Genomic DNA, 19,495 nt, shown 5'->3' on the forward strand with positions numbered 1-19,495 from the left:
TTTTAAAGCCACACTATCACCAACCAAGCTGTCTACCTCTTTTTCTTCAGAATAATGCTCGGGCTCTTTTGGCCATTTCCTGACTCAATGCAAACTTAAGACTGAAAAGCAATGCCTGCTGGGTGCGTTTCTCTGTGTGGTACCTTCAGGTGGTTGCTCTCACTGTGCAGCTACACGGACCTTCTCCGTTTAAGGTCTAACTCACCGTTGCTCTTTTAAAAAGAAACCTTCTGGAAGCTGTTGAACCTGAGGCCAGTATTCTTGGCAAGATCTGCGAACACAAGCCTTGCTTCCAGTGCCTTCTGCCTCCTCCGGGCCAGCTGCCCGCTTGCTGGCTGACCGCTGTGGAGAACAGCTCTGTCCTATGGCAGATCTGAGAGTGCAGCAGGGGCTCTGGGCTGCAGGCACAGCCAGGTATTTTGTCTGGTCCGGCATCCTCGCAGGAAGACAAGCTCCACTGAGCAGGGAAGCTGGTTCCTCAGAACCTCCTCTTGGCAGCCCTGCTGCTGGGTGGCCAACAGTTAGAAATGAGGCTCACAGCATACCTTAACCTTTGTCACAAAGAAGAAGTCCTACAGGTTAAAACTGACAAAGAGCTTCTTACTGGCCAAATAAGAGGATTATAGCTATATGAGTATTAGGAAAAAAAAAAAAATCAATGTCCAAAAGCAAGAAGGTGCCCACTTTCCATAGGTCCCAGACACTTGCAGGGAGGGCACACCTATAAAGGACCATCATCTGTGCTTTCCTGATGCTGAACTATATAGCCCACTACTCATCTAGAGCTACCTGTCCCAACTGTACTTGTATGCAAGAAACTCTCTTCTGAATGTAACCGCAGTTGCCAAATGGTCATACTAGGCTCTTTTCTTGTTTTCTAACCAATTTCTAGCCTAAGTTTCTACCATTGATATTCCTGAAGCAGTGAGGTCACCTACCACTTCGGATCATGAGCTCTTTAAGCATGGCAATGTGTATCTAAGCTCTCCTCTATTTTGTAAGTCTGGGAGGTCCTGCCTATCAGGCTTCACAGTAAACAACCTACTCTTGCTGTTGCTGTGTCTAAGGTCTAGGCATATATTTGTATTGGTGTGTGAAGGTGTGAAGGTGTGTGTGTGTGTGTATGAAAGTGTACACATGAACATGCATGTGTACGTGGGCACATTTGTGAGTATAGAGGCCACAGATCTCTCACTGAACCTGGAACCTGACAATTCTGGAGATCAGCTGGCCAACGAGCTTCAGTGGTCTACTGTTCCTTATCACCGGAATTACCATGACCGACGTCCACTGCTGAGTCTGTGTTTTACATGAGTTCTGGGGGTCCCAGCTGAGGTCTTCATACTCGTGGTGCAGGCGCATTATCCACTGATCTGTCTCCCCACTCCCTCTGCTCCTTAAGTACAGCTAGAATAGGGTTTGGTTCTAACTCCTTGCTTGCCAGTGCCATCTAGAAGCATGACCCAGACAGGTCCACAGTCTATAGTATCACATTAGGCTGGAATATTGACTCATTTGTACTGTTTCTACACCTCTCCTCTGCTCCGGAGACTGGAAAGACAAAGCAACCTTGTCTTTTCATTTTTTTTTTCTCCAGCTGGTTCTGTATGTATGAATGTAACCAGGGTTGCCAAATGGTCATACTAGGTCCTTCTCTGGTTTCCCAACTAATTTCTACCCTGAATTTCTACCATTGATCTTCCTGAATCCTATATCCCTATATCCATCTGCCATGACTTGTAGGAAGGTGTCTTTAAGGGTATTGGGTCTCCCCAGGTAAACACACACACCCTCACTAGCAGAGACTTCCAGGCCCTTCCCTCTCCTTTCTTCTAGAATGGAACACAGATATTATGCCCAGAGCTGATGCCAGATATTATGAACACAGATATTATGGCCAGATAATCACGAGATTGAAAACCTCAGAGAGGCCCGGCAGTAGGTGAGGTCAAGGTGCCATGGCTAGCTGGGCCAGGCCTGGATGGGACCTTAAGATTCTTGTTTGGGAGAAAAAAAGAACTCCCAATCTGCGAAGACAGCTTTAGTACGTTTTTCTATTTCCATTCCTAATAGATACAACTTCTCTCTGAGACCTTGAAGGGAAAAGACCGTCTTATTTATACTCTTGTTGCCTGGCACAGTGCCTGGCACTGGGAAAACGCTCCACGTTTTTAGTTAAACTGAAAATTGTTACTTTCTTCAAAATGTTCCAGCAGTTCCTGTTATACTGAGAACGGATTCAGTGATCTCCTAGTCCCAGGGCCCTGCTGCCCCCTTCCTCCTGTTATACCTACCCAACCATGCAAGTCCAGCACGATGGGCTTTGTTCCAGGATTGGGCCGTTGCTACTCTCCCCCAGTTGGAAAGATCTCCTTCTGCCCTCCAGGAAGAACTTTCCTCTCTGTCTTCTGTCCCCGTATCCTCTGTGGTCTGGGCTAGTGGCATCCACCAGCTGTTTGACTGTGGCCCCTGAAACCGGGGTAGAGCTTATGTCTGCTCTTCGTGCTGTTCCCGCAGACCATGGTCAAAGTCCCGGTCAGAGGGGTCTCTCTCTAATGCCCACTGTTTAAGTGTAGCTGGGCCAGGGTCAAAAGGGCGGTAAAAAGAGCAATGGCTGGAGAGACAAACACTGGAGAGCTGTGTGGGCCTCCAGGTGCTCCTCTGGAAGACAGGACTGACAGACACCCATCTGGAGCCTGGCATGTAGAGGGGCAGAGCCACGTGCCTAAGCCTTTGTCGCCTTTTCTTTTCTCTCCATACTGTCCCATCAGATCATAAGAGGGAAAACTCTGGCCCTACCCTGGAGATGGAGAGGAGGTTGGAACTTTATGGGGTGAACCCCATGTTCCCTGCATTGATACCAGGTGGAACCACAAGGAGGGAGACATGTCTTATACCTTGCTCCCAGGCCTTGGTGGAGCTCTTGGGTACCAGAAAAGAGCACCCACTCTTTCCAAAGAGTGGTCTCTGTATCCAAAGAAAAGGTTAATCTGCCGCCCTACTCTTGCTAAGTATACCAGGAAGGACCCACTCTCCAGCCTGGCTACACCCAGAGTGAGGCTGGGGGCCTGGCTAGGTTCATGCAGGTGCCCATCTGCCCCTCTAGGAGTTTTCTGAAAGAGATTACTCTTGTTCAGCTTTAGTCAGAACATGGCAACAGGTTCCTCTGGGCACACCCAATACATCAGCAGGGTGGGGTCAAGTGACCCCAAAAGGCTTCTTCTGCCTGTGCTCTCAGGAGCTGCATCCATTTCATACCCTGCCACCCATGACCTTCAGAAGCAGGACTTACATACAGCCTGCAGTGCTTAAGGGGTGCACTGCCTAGGTAAAATTGACAACACTCCATCCCACTTCTGGACAGCTACATGGGTTTATATACATTAACACTCTTAACCCACCCAGGGAGACAGTGCCCCTAATCACCATTTCACAGGAGATCAGAGAAAGTCAGTGCTGAAACAGGGCTTCAAGCAGAGCAGCTAATAAGCACATGAGTAGCCCTGTGCCCGAGTCCAGCTCCTAGCTACCACTCAAAGTGGTATGATCAATGAAACTCGTGGGACGTCAAGAATCCAGTTGAATAATCAAGCTGAAAGGCCCAACCGCAACATGAGGTCGGTGGTGGAAAACAAGCGACATCATATAACAAAACAAGGTAGTGTCCTCGGAGGGATGCAGATGATGGCGCGTTGATAAAAACAAACGCAGGCTGTCAAGAGCAGTTGGAAAACAAAAGGCTTGAAGTGGAAACAATAACAAGGTTTCCAGGACGCACAGAGAGAGGGGATGGAGATGGGGAGAGAGGGATGGTGATTGAGAGAGGGGTTTGTGACCACTGGAAAGAGAACAGAGAATCTTTCAGTGGTAGAAGAAAAAAAAAAAAAAAACAGAGCTAATTAAATCTGATCAGCCAAGGATGGGAGAGTCAAAACCTGAAGAACTCAGCAGAGAAGCATAGCTTTTGTTTGAAGGAAAGCAGGCTATACAGGATGTGAGAGAAATATAGAGCTTGGAGCCTTTTCATATCTTAAGCATCTGGGAAGATGAACAAAACAGAGAGCTTGAAAAAGTCAAAAGAGTACAAATGCAGAAAAAATAAAATAAAGGAGGCCAGGACAATGGTTCAGTAGGTAAGGTGTTTGCTTCAGGACTGTGAGGACACAGGTTCAATCCCCGGGACCCACATAAAAAGCCTTACACTACAGTGCACTCCTGTAACACTGTGCTGGGGAGACAGAGCAAGGTCCCCGGGCCTGGATGGACAACCAGGTGGGCTCAGCTCCAGATATAGTGAGAGAGCTCCTCTCAGAGATTTCAGTGAAGAACAACCAAGGAAGATACTCAGTGCCGATATCTGGCCTCTACGTGCAGTGCACACATGTGCATGAGCACACACACACACACACACACACACACACACACACACACACACATGCTCCAGATTCAGATCATGCAAATTATATAAACACTTAGTGACTTTAACAAAATCATTGAATTTTCCTGACCTTTAAGTTAAATAAGGAAGCGTTTAGAATTGATCCCAGACAGTGTCTGCTGCGTACAAAAGAGAAACCCTTTTACCCCCCAAACTGCTGGAAGCAGTAATCAATCAAGAGGTAGAGGATGGGCACAGAGATGCTGTGTGGAGAGCCAGCCCTCCCACCGGTCACCAAGGGTGCAGAAAGTTGATGTGGTATCTGGAGGGAAATTCAAGGTCATGCGTGAACACGTGCCTTCAAAGAACGTATCTCAAAGAAATAGTTGGATATATGTTCAAAGATTCCTATACACGTGTTCACTGAAATGGAAATCTGAAACTATTCACTTTATCCACAGGGGAGTGGTTCTGTCAACTATGGCTCAGCACACAATGGGCTTCTCTGCAGCCTTCAGTCAAGGGAATGATTTCTTAATATTGACATAATAAGATCATGACCGTGGTTAAGTGCTATAACAGAAAAGCAAGCTGCTAAGGCAGGCAACGAGGTGGACTTGTTTAAGAAACTGCACCTGCTGGATTTGCTTTGTGTGTGTGGCTACACAAGATGCCTAAAGGAATTAAAAGTGAAAAGGGGGCCAGAGGTTATTTTTAGTGTAGTATATGGAGGAGTGACATCACACAGTGACATGTGAGGACTCTGGACTTATCCTTTGTGACTTTTGTTACTGTGGCATTTTGAATTTTTTAAAAAATGGCTTCCTGCTTTTTGTTAAAAATAAAATATGGGCATATAGATGCCATAGTATGTGTGTGTGTGTGTGTGTGTGTGTGTGTGTGTGTGTGTGTGTGTTGGGGCAGGGGGGTGGCGGTGAGGATAGTTTATGGTTCTCTCCTTCTACCATGTGGATTCCAAAGTCAGGTCATCAGGCCGAGCCATCCTGCTGGCCTCCTATTTTTTTAATAGAAAAATTCTATAACAATATTCAAGTAGAAAAAAAAAAGACCTACATGGGACACGACCACAAAGGGTCCCTTGGGAGCAGTCAGTTATTAGTTCCTTTCGTTTAGCAGCTGGTTATTCAAGGGTGGATGAAATGGAGGGGTGAGGCGTGAGAAGGAAAAGGAGAGGGTCAGAGAGAGGAGGGAGAAAGAGAGAAAGAATAAGGGAAATGGGGAAGAAAAGAGGGAAGGAGAAAGGACCAAGGGAGGAGGGAAGAGAGAAGGAGAGGGAATGGGGAGTTATGTGCACACATCTGTGCAACGTGTACAAACAGAAGGATGGTGGAGCTGGTTGGGGACTCCATGTGTGGAGTGTTCTGTCCCTCAGTTTCACTCTCAGCATCTCTCAGCGTGGCTGGAAGACCTCTGCCTTCTTAACAGTGGTCCCTCTGGAGATAACTACAGCTATGAGAAGCTTGCCTAAGTGAGGGCTGGTGCCACCTTCATATTCTTTGTAAGTTTTCATTTACTTGTTGTGCATGTGTATGTATGTGCCAGGCCATGTTTGTGGAGAGGTCAGGAAGTAACTCCGAATGTTGCAGATATACTGTGTGGAAGTGTGTCTCTGTGTATTCAGTTGTTAATTCTGTACCGGAGGAGAGCTAAATTGTGTCAGGATCTTGGTCTTGTTATTTCTATGGCCCATCATGGGTCTCACATATTTTGTAAATATCTGTTCCTCCTCACCTGCCTAAGGCAATCTAGAATTGTATCTGATAGTCTGTAATAAAGATCTGATGGCCAATATCTGGGCAGGAAGTGAAAGATGGAACTTCTGGGCAGAGAGAGGGATGCTGGGAGATTTGGCCAGCAGATCCAGAGGTGAACATATGAGACCAGAGCAGAACAGAGAGGGAGAGATGGCCATGAGCTGGGATATAGTGACTTAAGTTTAGAAAGTCGAGACTGCCCAGCAAAAGGCCTAAGCTTTAAAATACTGAAAAGCCTCTGTGTCATTAATTATATCATTGGCGGATCTGAGTTAGTCCTATTATGGACAAATCAGTTTTCTCTTTCCACCATGTGAAGCCTGGCAGTTGAACATGGGATGTCAGACTTGACAAGTGCCCTTACCCACTGAACCATCTTGCATGTCCAACTATCTTCATATTCTATGTCACTTTGTTCATGTACACACACATACACAGAGACTTAAGTGTGTCATGCACATACAGCCCATCCCATGCCGTCCTACTTCTTGCACTGTTCTGGAGAGGGTATCTACTGTGTTGACTTTGACCTGAGCCTCCTGCATCCTCTTTCCTTCCTTGCTGGCTTTTCTAGGCAGTGAACTCGTCCTCACTCTGCTCCCAGTCCCACTCTTGTTTCTTAGGTTTTTCCCTGTCACCCTTTAATCTGCTGCCTGTGAACATCTCCTGCCTTCTTCTGCCCCTATTCCAAAGCCACAATACCTAAGGAAGAGCTGGAACAACCCTTCTGGATGCCAGTGTGGGCTATGCTTTCTCTTTGGACAGTGCTGGTCAAAATACTTAGAGACCAAGCATTGGCATCTCTCCAACAGACTTTTGAAGTGTTTCAGCCAAAGAGTGATTTGCAGAGGAAAGTAAAAGACAGAAGAGATAAAATCCCAACCACCCTCCAATAGTGGCACATGCTGGTTATTGCTGTCCCAACCTTTCTGTGTGTTTTAGGTATGTTTCTTGCAGTGCCAAAGTGGGGAATGAGAAATCATCATCATTTTTTTTTTTTTTTTTTTGTATTTACTGAGAATGAAGTGAGTTGGCAGGAGCACTTAAACGTCCTCTGAATTTGGTCCCTTCTTTCTTATCTCAGTTGCAGCTACCTAGTACAGGTCTTCTCACCCAGAAAACCCTGGAGACAGCCTCCCCCAAGGACTCTTAAACGCAGCCTATCCCTTCAGCCCACTAAACTGCCAGATGCTCAAACTAGGCACACAGTCCAAGGCCCTCTGCTGTGGTAGCCCTTGCTCTGCCACCCACCAAATCATGGGACTTCATCTAGGTTGGGAATCACTCTCAACTTCCGTTCCTTCCTGGGAAGGGGGATGGATACGGGGAAAATACCTTGTCTTGCTGGTAAGCTACTTCCCTGCCTCTGGCCTTCCTCCTTGGCTACCTGGCAACTTTCTCACCATCTTTCAGGGCTCAGGATGACTTTCTGTGCCTCCTGATTTGCCTTTACATTCCCTTTTTCCTCAACCTTGTTCTGAGCCTGCCTGCAGGATTCCCTTTTGAACAGGAAGAACAGAGCCTGTATATAGTAACAGAGTTATCACACAAGGGAATGAATGAATGAATGAATGAATGAAAGATGCTCCATTCAGGAAGGTCAGGAGAACTCCTGATTTGCATATGCATGCTGTAAACCATGCATATGCATGCCATAAAGCCATTCATTCTCCAGCATTCACAGCTTGGTCATTATCTGCCAAGGGTCCACTATAGAGTCAAGAACCACACAACTCCCTGTACATCCCAATCCTTCCCGCTCAGTCATTCATCAGGCCCTCTTGGCTGTGAGTGTGCACATAGGGGGCCATCAGCAACTTAGCTTTCCCAAGCTGTCATCGCAGACAAGTGGTGAGAAACAACAGGGAGGTGTCAGCAGGAAGCCCTGGTGGCCCTGAGGGCTGGACTGAAGTGCTCAGCTGTCATTCTGACATGTCAATGGACCTCATCAGGGGTCAGAGAGCCTGGTGAGTGCCCAGAAGGTCATTCCAGCAGCACCATCACTTTATGACATCCTAAGTTCCCATGTGGGTCACTGGCATGCCATGGGATATAGTTCAAAAACGTGGACAAGGTGAGCACTGTATTTCCTCAATTCTAAGTGAATGGGGCATACTAGGGAACATGAATGTTTATATCTCGTTCAGCAACACATTCACATCTCCTATTGAAAACCCTGCTAGTCACAACTCTTTCATGGCTCCCTCTTTTCCTCTAACCCTTCTCAATGGTGACTTCCTGTGAGCTCTCTATACTGCTAATAACCTTGATGAACCAACTCTGCTCAAGACTTCCCATGATTCCCTCTTATTTATTAGCATGTAAGGTTCTTCATAACCAGGCCATTCTAGTCCCATCTGGCCCTTACCCATATGTAGTCCCTATCCCAGCCTGCCTGCTCTTCCATCCAGCCCTCCTTTCAGACCTCTGAGCAGACTGCCACTCTAACCTGCTCTTTGCCTCCTGCCTTCTCTGAACCATACAGCGCAAGGCTCACCCTGGCCAGCACTGTGATATAATGTGAAGATCTGGAAAGATCTGGGGCATTCTCCAGTTCCTGTAGCTTGCAAATCTTAGGCACATGGCACTTTCTTGTGATCTCTTAGCTTCCTCATGGACAAACGGGCCATAATCAATAGGGTTGTTGGGAAGGGGTCACAGAAAGGCTGCACACCTGTCAGGGGAAGATGCTTCTTTGTTCTCTGATGGCCTGCAACTCTAAGGAGTTCCTGAGGCAGGGGTTGATTCCAGAAGGGAGCTGTCTTGGGAGGAAAATGGACTAGTGCCAGACACTGCTGGCTTTTATTACTTAATTCCCTACAGCCTTGACATATGAAACATGAACACTTCTCCTCATTTTACAGATAAGGAAGCAGAGAGGGAAACAAGAGCAACATGCCTAACTCATATAGCTCAAGCAGACCCTTGAGGACTGGTACCATCACCAGGATCCAAACCTGGGCTGTGTAGCTTCAAGCCTGAGACCCGCTAGAAATGTCCCAGCAGTGAGTTGTGTGGCTTTGGTTGCAGCCCCGAGGAGGCTGAGGCTGAGGCTGAGGCTGAGGCTGAGGCTGAGGCTGAGGCTGAGGCTGAGGCTGAGGCTGAGGCTGAGGCTGAGGGCTGAGGCTGAGGCTGAGTTCCACATGCCTAGTCCAAATCTAGGGCCACTGAGGCCACTATTGATCCCAAAAGGCCTTTAGCAGAGGTAGGAGTATCCTAACAACAGCTAGAGGTCTGTCAATGACGCTGGCAACAACTCCCCTTGACAAGAAGTGGCAAGCGTTTCTTTGTTGGCTCTGAATACTTACCCAATGGTGCATCCAGCGTCTGCCTCGATGGTCCAGATGCAGTTGAGATTGTGTTCATAGGGAGCCGGGTACCCAGGCGACAGCACCTGCCCTGACACCTCTCCTCTCACTGTCCCTCCACACTCAGCTGAAAGAAATTGCAACAATATCATGGGGTGGCCTGAGCATCCAGCAGTCACTGAATGACCCCTAGTTCCCTCTAGGCCACGCCAGGTGGTTAAATAGAGCATGCAAAAAGCTCTTCAGGTGAGATTAGTAGGCAGAACCAGAAACCCATTCTTAATACTCAATAATAAATGACATGCTACCCAATTAAAAACTAGGCAAAATATTTTAGTAGACATGTATCCAAAGACGATCTATGAATGGCCAGTATGAACGTGAGGAGATGCTTGCTGTAGTTTGGAATTGTTATGTAGCTGCGAATCAAAACCACAGTCACCTCATTCCCCCCAGGATGGTTATGACTGACAGGCAAGTGTTGGTAATAAAACGTCTAGTGTGGGTGTAGCTGTGGGGGAACGAGAGCCTTCATATTGCTGGTAGAAAAATGTACAATGATGTAGCCATTTGGGGAAGCAAGCTGGTAGGTAGTTTCTTAAAATTGTTAAATGTAAGTTACCATACGATAGAGTAACTTCTTTCAGAAGATGTGAGAACATATGTTCACATCAAAGCTTGAATATAAACGTTCTTAGCAGTTTTATTCATAGTAGTCAACAAGTGAAGATAACCCAGTGTCCATTTTGTGGTATCTCTCCAACAGAATATTAGTCATCCATAAAAAGGAATGTACGGACATGCTGTGGTGTAGATTTGGAAAAGATGATGCTGAGTGGAAGAAACCAGACACAAAATAATACACACACACACACACACACACACACACACACACACACACACACGTACGCACGCACGCACACAAACTTCACAGAATAAAAGAAACGGAAGGTGTACTGTGTTTACCAAGGCTCGGGGAGTGAGTACAGAGTGACCGCTAATGGGCAGTAAACTTTTTTTTTTTTTTTTTTTTTGGAGGAAAACTGTTCAAAACTGAGGGAAAATTACCATTTCAGGTACAGGCCCAGGGATGAACAAGAAGCAACTGAATTGTGTACTTTCAGTGGGTTAATAGACTTGTAAATGAAATAGTCCCCAAGAGGAAGACTAGCTGCCTACTCTGTGACCAAATTCCTTGGAGCTTCCGGAGGCAGAGCAAGAAGGAGTTTGCACCTGGTGGTGAAGCAAGGGGACCTGTGATACCTGCCTGGAAGCACACAGCTGACTAGACTCGGTCTTTCTCTAGGTCAGGGCCAGCAGAGGAGACACCACCAAACATTTGCCCATCCTGACCCAAGTGTAATCTTAGCAAGCACTGGGGCTTGGGAGGAAGAGGCCAGGTTCTCCCAGGTGCAGGACAGAGAGTTAGGGAGGGAGGGTGTGGATTCAAACGCACCTTGAAGGAGGAGCCAGACCTGAAAATATTGGATGGTAGCTGGGAGGCTGGGAAGGACAGGAGGAAGAGACCTTGCAATCAGAGAGAAGAGGAGGGGTGCGGTAGCCCAGGCTCGGGATGTGCAGTGGTGGAAGACAGGGTCAGGGAGCTGGGCAGAAAGACAATGTATACCAGGCTGCTGTGAGCACACTCTGCTGCTGGGAAAAGTGTAGTGTGTACACGTGTGAATGAACTCTCTTGACAAAGGTGAGGGAGCAGGCTGCAGTAGAAGCTCAGAGGGACACAGAGGATTGAAACTTGAGGTAAGGAAACGAGTGGAGAGCCCCAGGCTCTGCACCAGAGTAAGTCTCTTAACCCAGGGGTCAATGGCTCCCTCGGTGGCATCCTCCTCTAGTCAGGTCTACTTCTAAGACTCCGTCCCTAAATCTGAGACATTTCCCATGTCATCCCTATTTTGTCTTCCATGCTAGAGTTTCATCTTGGAACCTCTCCACCTCTCAGCTGGGACAGTGCTATCTGAGGGTCCTCCAAAGAGAAGACTGTGCCATGCCTCTGGAGCAAAATTCGTACCTTTTGGTTGCCTTTCCTTTGGCCTCTTCGACTCTAGAAAAAGCCCTGGTCCTGCCAAGAATGATCAACTAATTCCATAGCCCAGACAGCCTCTGCTTAGGCCAACAACATGATAAGTGCCCTCCCTAAGCCACCATTGTGACATCCTCCCCTGCCCAGGTAGAGTGGATATTATAGTCTTTTGTGTCTTCCAGCCCAGTGTGAACAAAGTGAGTATGTCGCAGGTGCATTAGAATGATGTCCGTCTTCCCTGGCAGACCAGGCTCTTGGCTGCAGAGACCTTGTCATTGACTGCACATCAAGTGTGTGGTAGAGTGTTGGGCACACAACAGAAGTTTAATAAGTATTTACCGAGTGAATGGATGCATGGCTCAGCGAGTAGAAGATTATTGCCTCCTAGGAAAATTACTGTTTCTGAACCAAGGAAGCATGAGGGAAAGCAAAGAGGTTTCAGGCTGAGCTGTTTAGCAAAGGGAGTGACTGGTTAAGCAAGGAGCTAATCCTTGGAGAGGATGGGTCCAAAGTATCAGAGGGGAGACTGACCTTCACCCATCACTATGGCTGACCCAGCAAGCATCACTCTGAGCCTGAGTGTTCACCTGGGACCCCTAAGGAAAGGATGAGGGAGAGACCTATTTCTAGTAAGTGTTCAGGAGTCTAACCCCTGTGTTCTAGCTTCCCTGTTGGGGCTCCACTCTGTGCTGCTGTTACTGGGGTGGGTAGTTCCAGTTTGCTTGAAAGGCAAGAGGTAAATTAGCCTGTGGAGGAGTGAGGGTGAGCACGAATCTGCTTGGGAGCGGGAAGCTGGGAGAGTGGGAGGCCATGAGCCGTGACCTTGGCTTCCATCTGAGAGGGTGGGTGTTTGGAGACAGGAGCCCTGGGGAGAGCTTCACAGGGACCTAGCCTCTTCCTTCCCCTTGGGGTCACTGTATTCTAGGGGTAGCAGGAGGGCAGAAGGGCAGAGCATACCAGCCTGCAGCATTCACTAGCGTCGACTCCTTGAGGTTCCACTGTTCCTGGCCTTCCCTTTTCTCCCCATCCTGGAGCTTTGGCTGCCAGGCGTGGTCTGTGGATTCTCCTTATTGGCGAAGGAAACACTTAAGTATTTTAAGCTCTAACAGTCACTTCAGTAGCCTGTTCTGAACTCTACCCTCAACATGGTGTGTAAAAACACACACACACACACACACACACACACACACACACACACACACACACACACACACTCACGGCCTCACTTTCTTTTATATTGCAATGAGGATGTCTCACTGAAGAAGGCTTCCAAGGCCTAAGAAGACACAAAGTATAAATAGATAAATAGTCTTCCTAGCCCTGTTTGCCTGGGTCCTCTAAATCCAATGTAACTGACACATTGGCCAGTAGAGGGGTCTGACAGGGAATCATCTCTGCAAAGCAAACAGTTATCTTGTGGGAGTCACCGTCTCTTCATTTGTTTTGCTTGCTTTGATTTGCTTGCCCTGTGGCACCACACTGCTGTCTGTTTATGTGTGTGTCTCCCTGGCTGGCCTGAGTGCTTGTCACTGAATTCTAAGCACCTATGTAGGGCCTTGAACATGAAGAAAATGGGAATAAAAAGGAATAGTCACAGATGGTAAAATCCTAGTGCTGTAATGCCAGCGCTGGAGCAATGGGGATAGGAGGTTCCTTTGGGCCAGCAAGCCCAGCTCAATTGGCCAGCCCCTGCTCTCTCCCAGTGAGAGACCCTGCCTCAACAAAACAAACAAATAAACAAGTACCCCTAAAACTCCAAGTAAATGACTCCTAATGAAAGACACTGAGGCTGACCTCTGGGTTCATACACACACATGCATGCCTATCTATGTGCGCTCGCGCGCGTGCACATACACACACACACACACACACACACACACACACACACACACACACACACGAATGAAAGGAAAGGGGGCAGAGACTGGCCTACAGCCTGTCTCAACCTCAGTAGGAAGGAGACCAAAGCGCTGTCTATGGGCTGCTACTGTCTACTTTCTGGGTTGAAATTCTTCATCGTGACCTTCTGTGTGTCCTGTGGAGACCCCATTACAATGTAGTTATCCAGGGGACTAGAAACAGCCATGGTCATGAAGGTTTCTCACCATGCTGTTCATCCAGTTGGCCCTGTATGTGCTCAGGCTAGACCATCTGCCTACCCACCTACCCCTCCCAATGGTGAGCTCTTATCTACCTTCCCACGTCTTAGAGGAACTGTTAATCCAAATGCACTGCTCTTGCAATTCATCGAAAGACTTGAGACAGAGCTCTGTGGCTGGGACTCTTCCTGCTCTTCCTGCTCTTTGGTAGATCATGGGCTTTCCAGGGGCGGGGGACAGACTCTCTTTTTCTCCCTCTTATTTCTCTGCTTCCACCTACCCAGACACCTGCCTGCCTCTTTCTAGCATGTGTGGTTTGGATGGCATTCATGGTTTCCCCCACTGGCTCTTTCCTTCTTACCAGATCTACCTGTGTTGCAAAAGTGCATTGTGAGTGTTGGGCAGAGGAGGCCTGACTGGCAAGATCTGGTGTGGGGAAAACAGGATGAGGAGGGCCGTAGAAATCTGAGCAGCAGGGAAGTGAAGAGGTCAGACAACCAGAATGGTAGCAGGCTGCTTATTTTTCCATCTGGCCTTGGACCACTGTTTCTGGTCTTGTAAAGCAAGCGCAAAGCCTCCTGGGAATGTCTGCTGACAACGCAAAGGGGCCACAGGGCTTAAGAAGGGAAGGTACATGCTCATACCACCGTCTTCTTTAAGCAAAAGATCAGATCTAGCTCATTACCTTAGTCTTCTACAATTTTGCTAAAAGATGGAACATGGATCCATTTTAACTATAGGGAAACTGAGACCTGGGGTGAACTGGAGGCTCATTTGAGTCTTGGTGTAGCAGGAAGCCCTGAAGTTGCCTCTTCATTTGGTCAGAGACCCCCTACCACTTCTCCATTGCCTGTGCTGCAACTCTGGGTATGTGACCTGGCTCGGGCCCCACAGACTGCATGTGTGTGACAGTGGTAAGCCACCATGTGGACTGTACAGCCTGTGTACTGCCTGTGTACTGAAGTGTGAATTGGAGGAAATACAGACGCCACGTGCTCCCTAACAGGCAGAGTTGATCCTGGTTGATGGCCCAGGGCCCTGGTTGTCCTTGCTGAAGCCAAGGCTGGAGCTCAGATTAGGGAAGGATCAAGGAGTTCCTTGCAAATCAAGAAGCTTCGTACCGACACAGGTTGGCAGTGGTCGGTCCCACGTCCTGCGTTCACCACTCAGACACATCAGTTCCTCACTGCCCCGAAGACTGTAGCCAGGGTCACAGCTGAAGGTCACTGAGCTCCCTGCAAAATGACCTCCATCGTGAACCTTGTAGCCGAACTGTGGGGTCCCTGGGTCCTCACATCGGATGAGCTCGAAACCTAGGGAAGACAGAACAGTAACCATGGTAACAGAGCCCGGTTGTTTCTCTCCTTCCCTCCAGTTTCTGTCCGGAGGTGCCCTGGCCACCACTGCGGGTATGCCAGCCTCAGGCTCCTGACCCAGCCCTAGTTCTCTGTGTAGGGAGTATTTCTCTGCTGCTTTATGCAAATAAAATGCAGATTTTAATAGTGTGCATGCTTGGAGCTGGATGTTCTATTTCTTTGCTTGGCAGTGTAGCATCCAGTGCGTGGGATCCGTGGCTTCCGTTCTGCTCACTGGGATGCTGCAAGGAGACTCAGTAGCACAGGGAACATCGCCATGCAAGCAGCTGTGTTGAAAGGGCTGTAGGAGGAGAGGCTCCCATGGGCTCCCACTTTACTCCATGGGACTCCAAAGACCTTGCCTCTCATTTGTTATTCATAGGGGTCTTGCAGGTGGGTGTAATTATGGGCGCTCTGCAATTGAGAGCCTTGACTTGGGAAGGTTAACTAAATTGTCTGAGATTCACATCATTTTCAGTTAATAGAAACGGAATTCAAAAGTGACTCTATTTAATCCCGTTACAGGGAGCCACTTCTGAAACAGGGAAAGATCCCTTCGTGAGACATCTCTGCACCTAGGTGAGGGAGATCCCGAGGTGGCCCACTGGGCTACTGGAGTCACTATAACACAAGTGCCAATCTCAAGTAATGAACAGCCCATTGTCACTCACCCTTATGTAATGGTGAAGTTACTGCCACAGATGCAGAGCAATTTTTGTCATCTCAAGAAATTTTATATGCATTTTCCCCTCACTCCCACAGCCAATGTCCCTTCTGTCTCTCTGTATCTGCTCTGTGAAGTTCTTAAAATGTGTGGCCTTTATGTCTGGCTTCTTCTGCCCAGGATCATGTTTAAATCAGTGGTTCTCCCCCTCCCTAGTGCTAATCGTGTTGTGGTGACCCCAACCTTAAAATTATCTTCATGGCTACTTCATGACTGTAATTTTGCTACTGCTATGAATCATATCTGATATGCAGGATAACTGATACATGACCCCCCTGCAAAAGGGTCATTCTATCCCTAAAGGGGTCAAGAATTACAGGTTGAGAACCACAGTTTTAAAGCTTCATATATGTTAAAGCATGAATTGCTTCTTCCTTTTGGTTGCCAAATACTACTCCACTCTATGGACATACCACATTTTCTGTCTCCACTTGTTAGTTACTAATTGCCCAACACACAGGAGCATGCATTCTTTATGTCTACTGGGCAAACAAGTTCATTTGAATAAAATGGAAACATCTGACTTCATAGTCTATTCAGACCCAAGAAAGACTTACTAGAGAATTGAAGTTCAAAGCCTTTGCTGGTGTTTTCTGCATCTGTGATGAAGTCAAGCCATAGACTGCTGGATGTGCTGTTCAAAGTCACCCCCAACATCTCAGAGCGGCTGAAGACCCCCAGTAAACGGGCGGAGTTGTTAGTGCCATCATAGACCTGGATAGCAGAGACCCCAATCCAAAGACATTAGAGTTGCCTATTTCAAACAAGGTCTTCTCACCCTGCAGCCCATGTTTCCAACGTGCAGTATCTTGAACAGCTGCTAGAGTGGTAGGTGCCGGGTGTGTCTCTAGTCTCTGGGAACCAGTTGCTACTCTAACTATCCTGTGGAAATCTGCTTGTTTCCCCATTGCTCCAATGCTACCGGCCCGCTTTTCAGCAGCCTTGGGGGGCCAGGCTGGGGCTGCTTGATTCCCCTCAAGCCATCTGTTTCTATACACAGCTAGGCTGAAAGCGCACGGCATGTGTGCATCACTCAATATAAACTCTTTCCTTCCAGTAGATGACACAGACATTGTCCTGGTTGCCTGTGACAGTGGCCTGCCTTGACTGTCCTACTGGGCATGATCACTAGGGTGCCAAGAGGATGTAGTTAAAAAAAAATGACCACCATGTTATGGTGCCCTGCCTTTCCCCAGGGCCGGCCTCTGCCCCTTCCTGGCATAATGAGAGATCCAGCCAGGGCCTGCTGGGTTTGCCAATAGGGGAATAGTGCTGGCATCTGGCTTCCCTCATTCCCATCTGTCCCCTGAACTTCTGAGTACCAGCAAAGGCAGCAATCATCAGAATAATGAACTGGCTCCCCAGGTCTCGAGGTGGCTGCTCTTTTCTAGATAGTTGTACAAATAACAACAGAAGTTGTGATTGAGCGAGAGACCCCTGGCGCTTTGGTAAATATCAAAGATGGGATCTATGGGTGGGAGATGAATGTTTGTGCACGGCACACAATGTGGTGCCAGCTGCCAGCAAATTGGAGCAATATTTCCGTCCTTCCATCTCAGAAGCCAAGCCATCCTTCCCGCTAACAACAGCTAAGTTGTACAGTGCAGAACTTCGTGGAGGCTCTTAGAACCCAATCTCTTTCCTGACTGTTCTTCAAGAATCCCGGGCTTACATTCTGAGACGGCACCACTTCAAACAGCTGAGACCACTGCTATGTTCAAATTGTTATAAAAACATCATTTAAAAAGTAAATGGGTATGTGTGTGTGTATGAATGTGTGTGTGTGCACACGTGTGCACCCGTGCTTCACAATGTGGGTTAGAGGCCAGAGACAAGTCTTGGTATTCATCTCACCTTCTTACCATATTAGAGGCAAGATTTCTTGTTTGCCCAGGCTATTAATACATGAAACTAAATACACTAGGAGCTTCCAGAATTTTCCTGTCTCCACCTCCCATTTTGCTGGATTACAGATATACACTACCACATCCAGCTTTTATACAGGTTCAAAGGATTCAAACTCAGATCTTCATGCTTGCATGACAAACCCTTTACCCTCTGAGCTATCTTCAGTGCCATAAAAACATGGGTTTTTATTTCATGAAGACATCTGTTGGAATCAATGCTGATGTCTGGTTAAGAAGCCAGATACCCAGTGCTTCTTAATGGGGAACAGAACACTTGAATGTAGGGTTGTTGTACCTGGAAATATCAAACCTGGTCAAATTGAGTCTTTGTATCCAATTTCCACCTAACAAGGAAAACTGAGGCTAGAAGCTCAGTTAAAATCACACTCTGGGCAGGTGGAAATTAGAATCAGGATGCAGAAAAGGCTACAGAACAGGCGGATGCATCCCTCAACCAAGCTAGAGGAGAAAGGGGAAGAGAGACAGGAAAAGCTACAGGTTAACAAACAGCCGTCAGCAAATCCAGCATGCAAATTTTATGTGAAGCCTGGCTCAAATAAACTGTAAATCCAAAAATATACGATGACATTTACGAGATAATTTGGAGATCTCAATATTCCCTGGATGTATGGTGGTATTAAGAAATTATTGTTAGTTAGTAAGTATAATGGGTGTGGGATTTTTTCCTTCTAAATCTCAAAGCACAATTTGTTCAATTTGTTCTAACCCATTAAGGACCAAAAGGTTATTTGTATCATTATGATAAAATATTCATTGCAGAAAAATGTATAAAACAGAAACGCAGAAAGGAAAGAAAACAGTTTTTGAACCTGTCTTGTTCCTGTGGAGATCATCCCAGGCTTGTGTGTTTTATGGAGTGTGTGTGTATGTGTGTGTGTGTGTGTGTGTGTGTGTGTGTGTATTTGTATACGCACCAGGCTTTAAGTCTGAGAGCTGGGATTCAGACGTAAGCTACCATGCCAGACTTCAAAACCTTGCTTGTCAAGAATCCTCTCACCTCCAGTTGGAAACCCACCTCTCCTGCACATGTAACTGCATTCGTCCATACACTCAGATTCCTTTGTGACCTTCCTCTTCAGTTGCTTTAGTCTGTCATTCCTGTGCTCTGCCCACATCAATTTAGTAATGTGGTGGTGGTGGCATGTGCCTCTACCCCCAGCTCTAGGGAGGCTGGCAGGAACCCCGGTCTCCCTGGCTAACCAGTCTAAACTGGTAAGTTCCATGATTAAAGGGAGATGAATGGATTGAAACATTGGCCTTTGGTTCTCATATACATGAGCACATGTATGAATACGTCCGTGCACACAAACGAGATCAAACTATAAAGGCACACGAGCACATGTATGAATATGTCCGTGCACACAAACGAGATCAAACTATAAATGCACATGGCAATCAGCTACTCCTCTTAATACAGTGCACATCATTTTCAAGTCTTTAAATAGTTTTCCACAGCAGCTTTAAATAGCTGTAGGGATTTCCAGCACAAAATTAACACCATCTACAGCATGATTACTTACTTAGCAGATTTCAGAGTACTCCCTGAAGCAGGTAAGAGACTCTTACAAACACCACCAATAAGACAGCCAGTCTTTTCCTGCAGTATTTTCATCCTCATTCCATTCAGAATTTATTTTGCATACCATGCAACACTTTACCTTTCTCCCTCGTTCATTAGTTATTCAACAGACCCCTGGGTAGGGGAGTGTTTACTTGTTTTTGTTTCTAAGACAGTCTCATAATGTAGTTTTGGTTAGCCTAGAACTTGTTATGTATAGCAGGCTGATCTTAAGCTCAGAAATCCATTATCCTCTAGGTGTTTGGATTAAAGGTGTTTCCCGCCATTCCAGGCTTCAAAACCCTGTTTGCAAAATATCCCACCCATCACCA

At 47.1% G+C, this 19,495-nt stretch overlaps 1 protein-coding gene across 3 annotated transcripts in view; it reads right to left on the reverse strand.

Annotated features, from left to right (window-relative positions):
* The window catches only part of Csmd2 (CUB and Sushi multiple domains 2), a 575,537-nt gene that overhangs the window by 135,090 nt on the left and 420,952 nt on the right, over positions 1-19,495 (reverse strand). For all 3 annotated transcript variants that reach the window (XM_076934176.1, XM_034502344.2, XM_076934175.1), the window contains 3 exons: positions 16,235-16,391; positions 14,720-14,911; positions 9,462-9,588 (listed from right to left, as the gene is read on the reverse strand). In XM_076934176.1, the coding sequence (XP_076790291.1) occupies positions 9,462-9,588; positions 14,720-14,911; positions 16,235-16,391 (476 nt within the window). The remainder of the gene's footprint in view (positions 1-9,461; positions 9,589-14,719; positions 14,912-16,234; positions 16,392-19,495) is intronic.

Source organism: Arvicanthis niloticus, chromosome 5 (genome assembly GCF_011762505.2).
Source record: "Arvicanthis niloticus isolate mArvNil1 chromosome 5, mArvNil1.pat.X, whole genome shotgun sequence".
NCBI lineage: Eukaryota > Metazoa > Chordata > Mammalia > Rodentia > Muridae > Arvicanthis > Arvicanthis niloticus.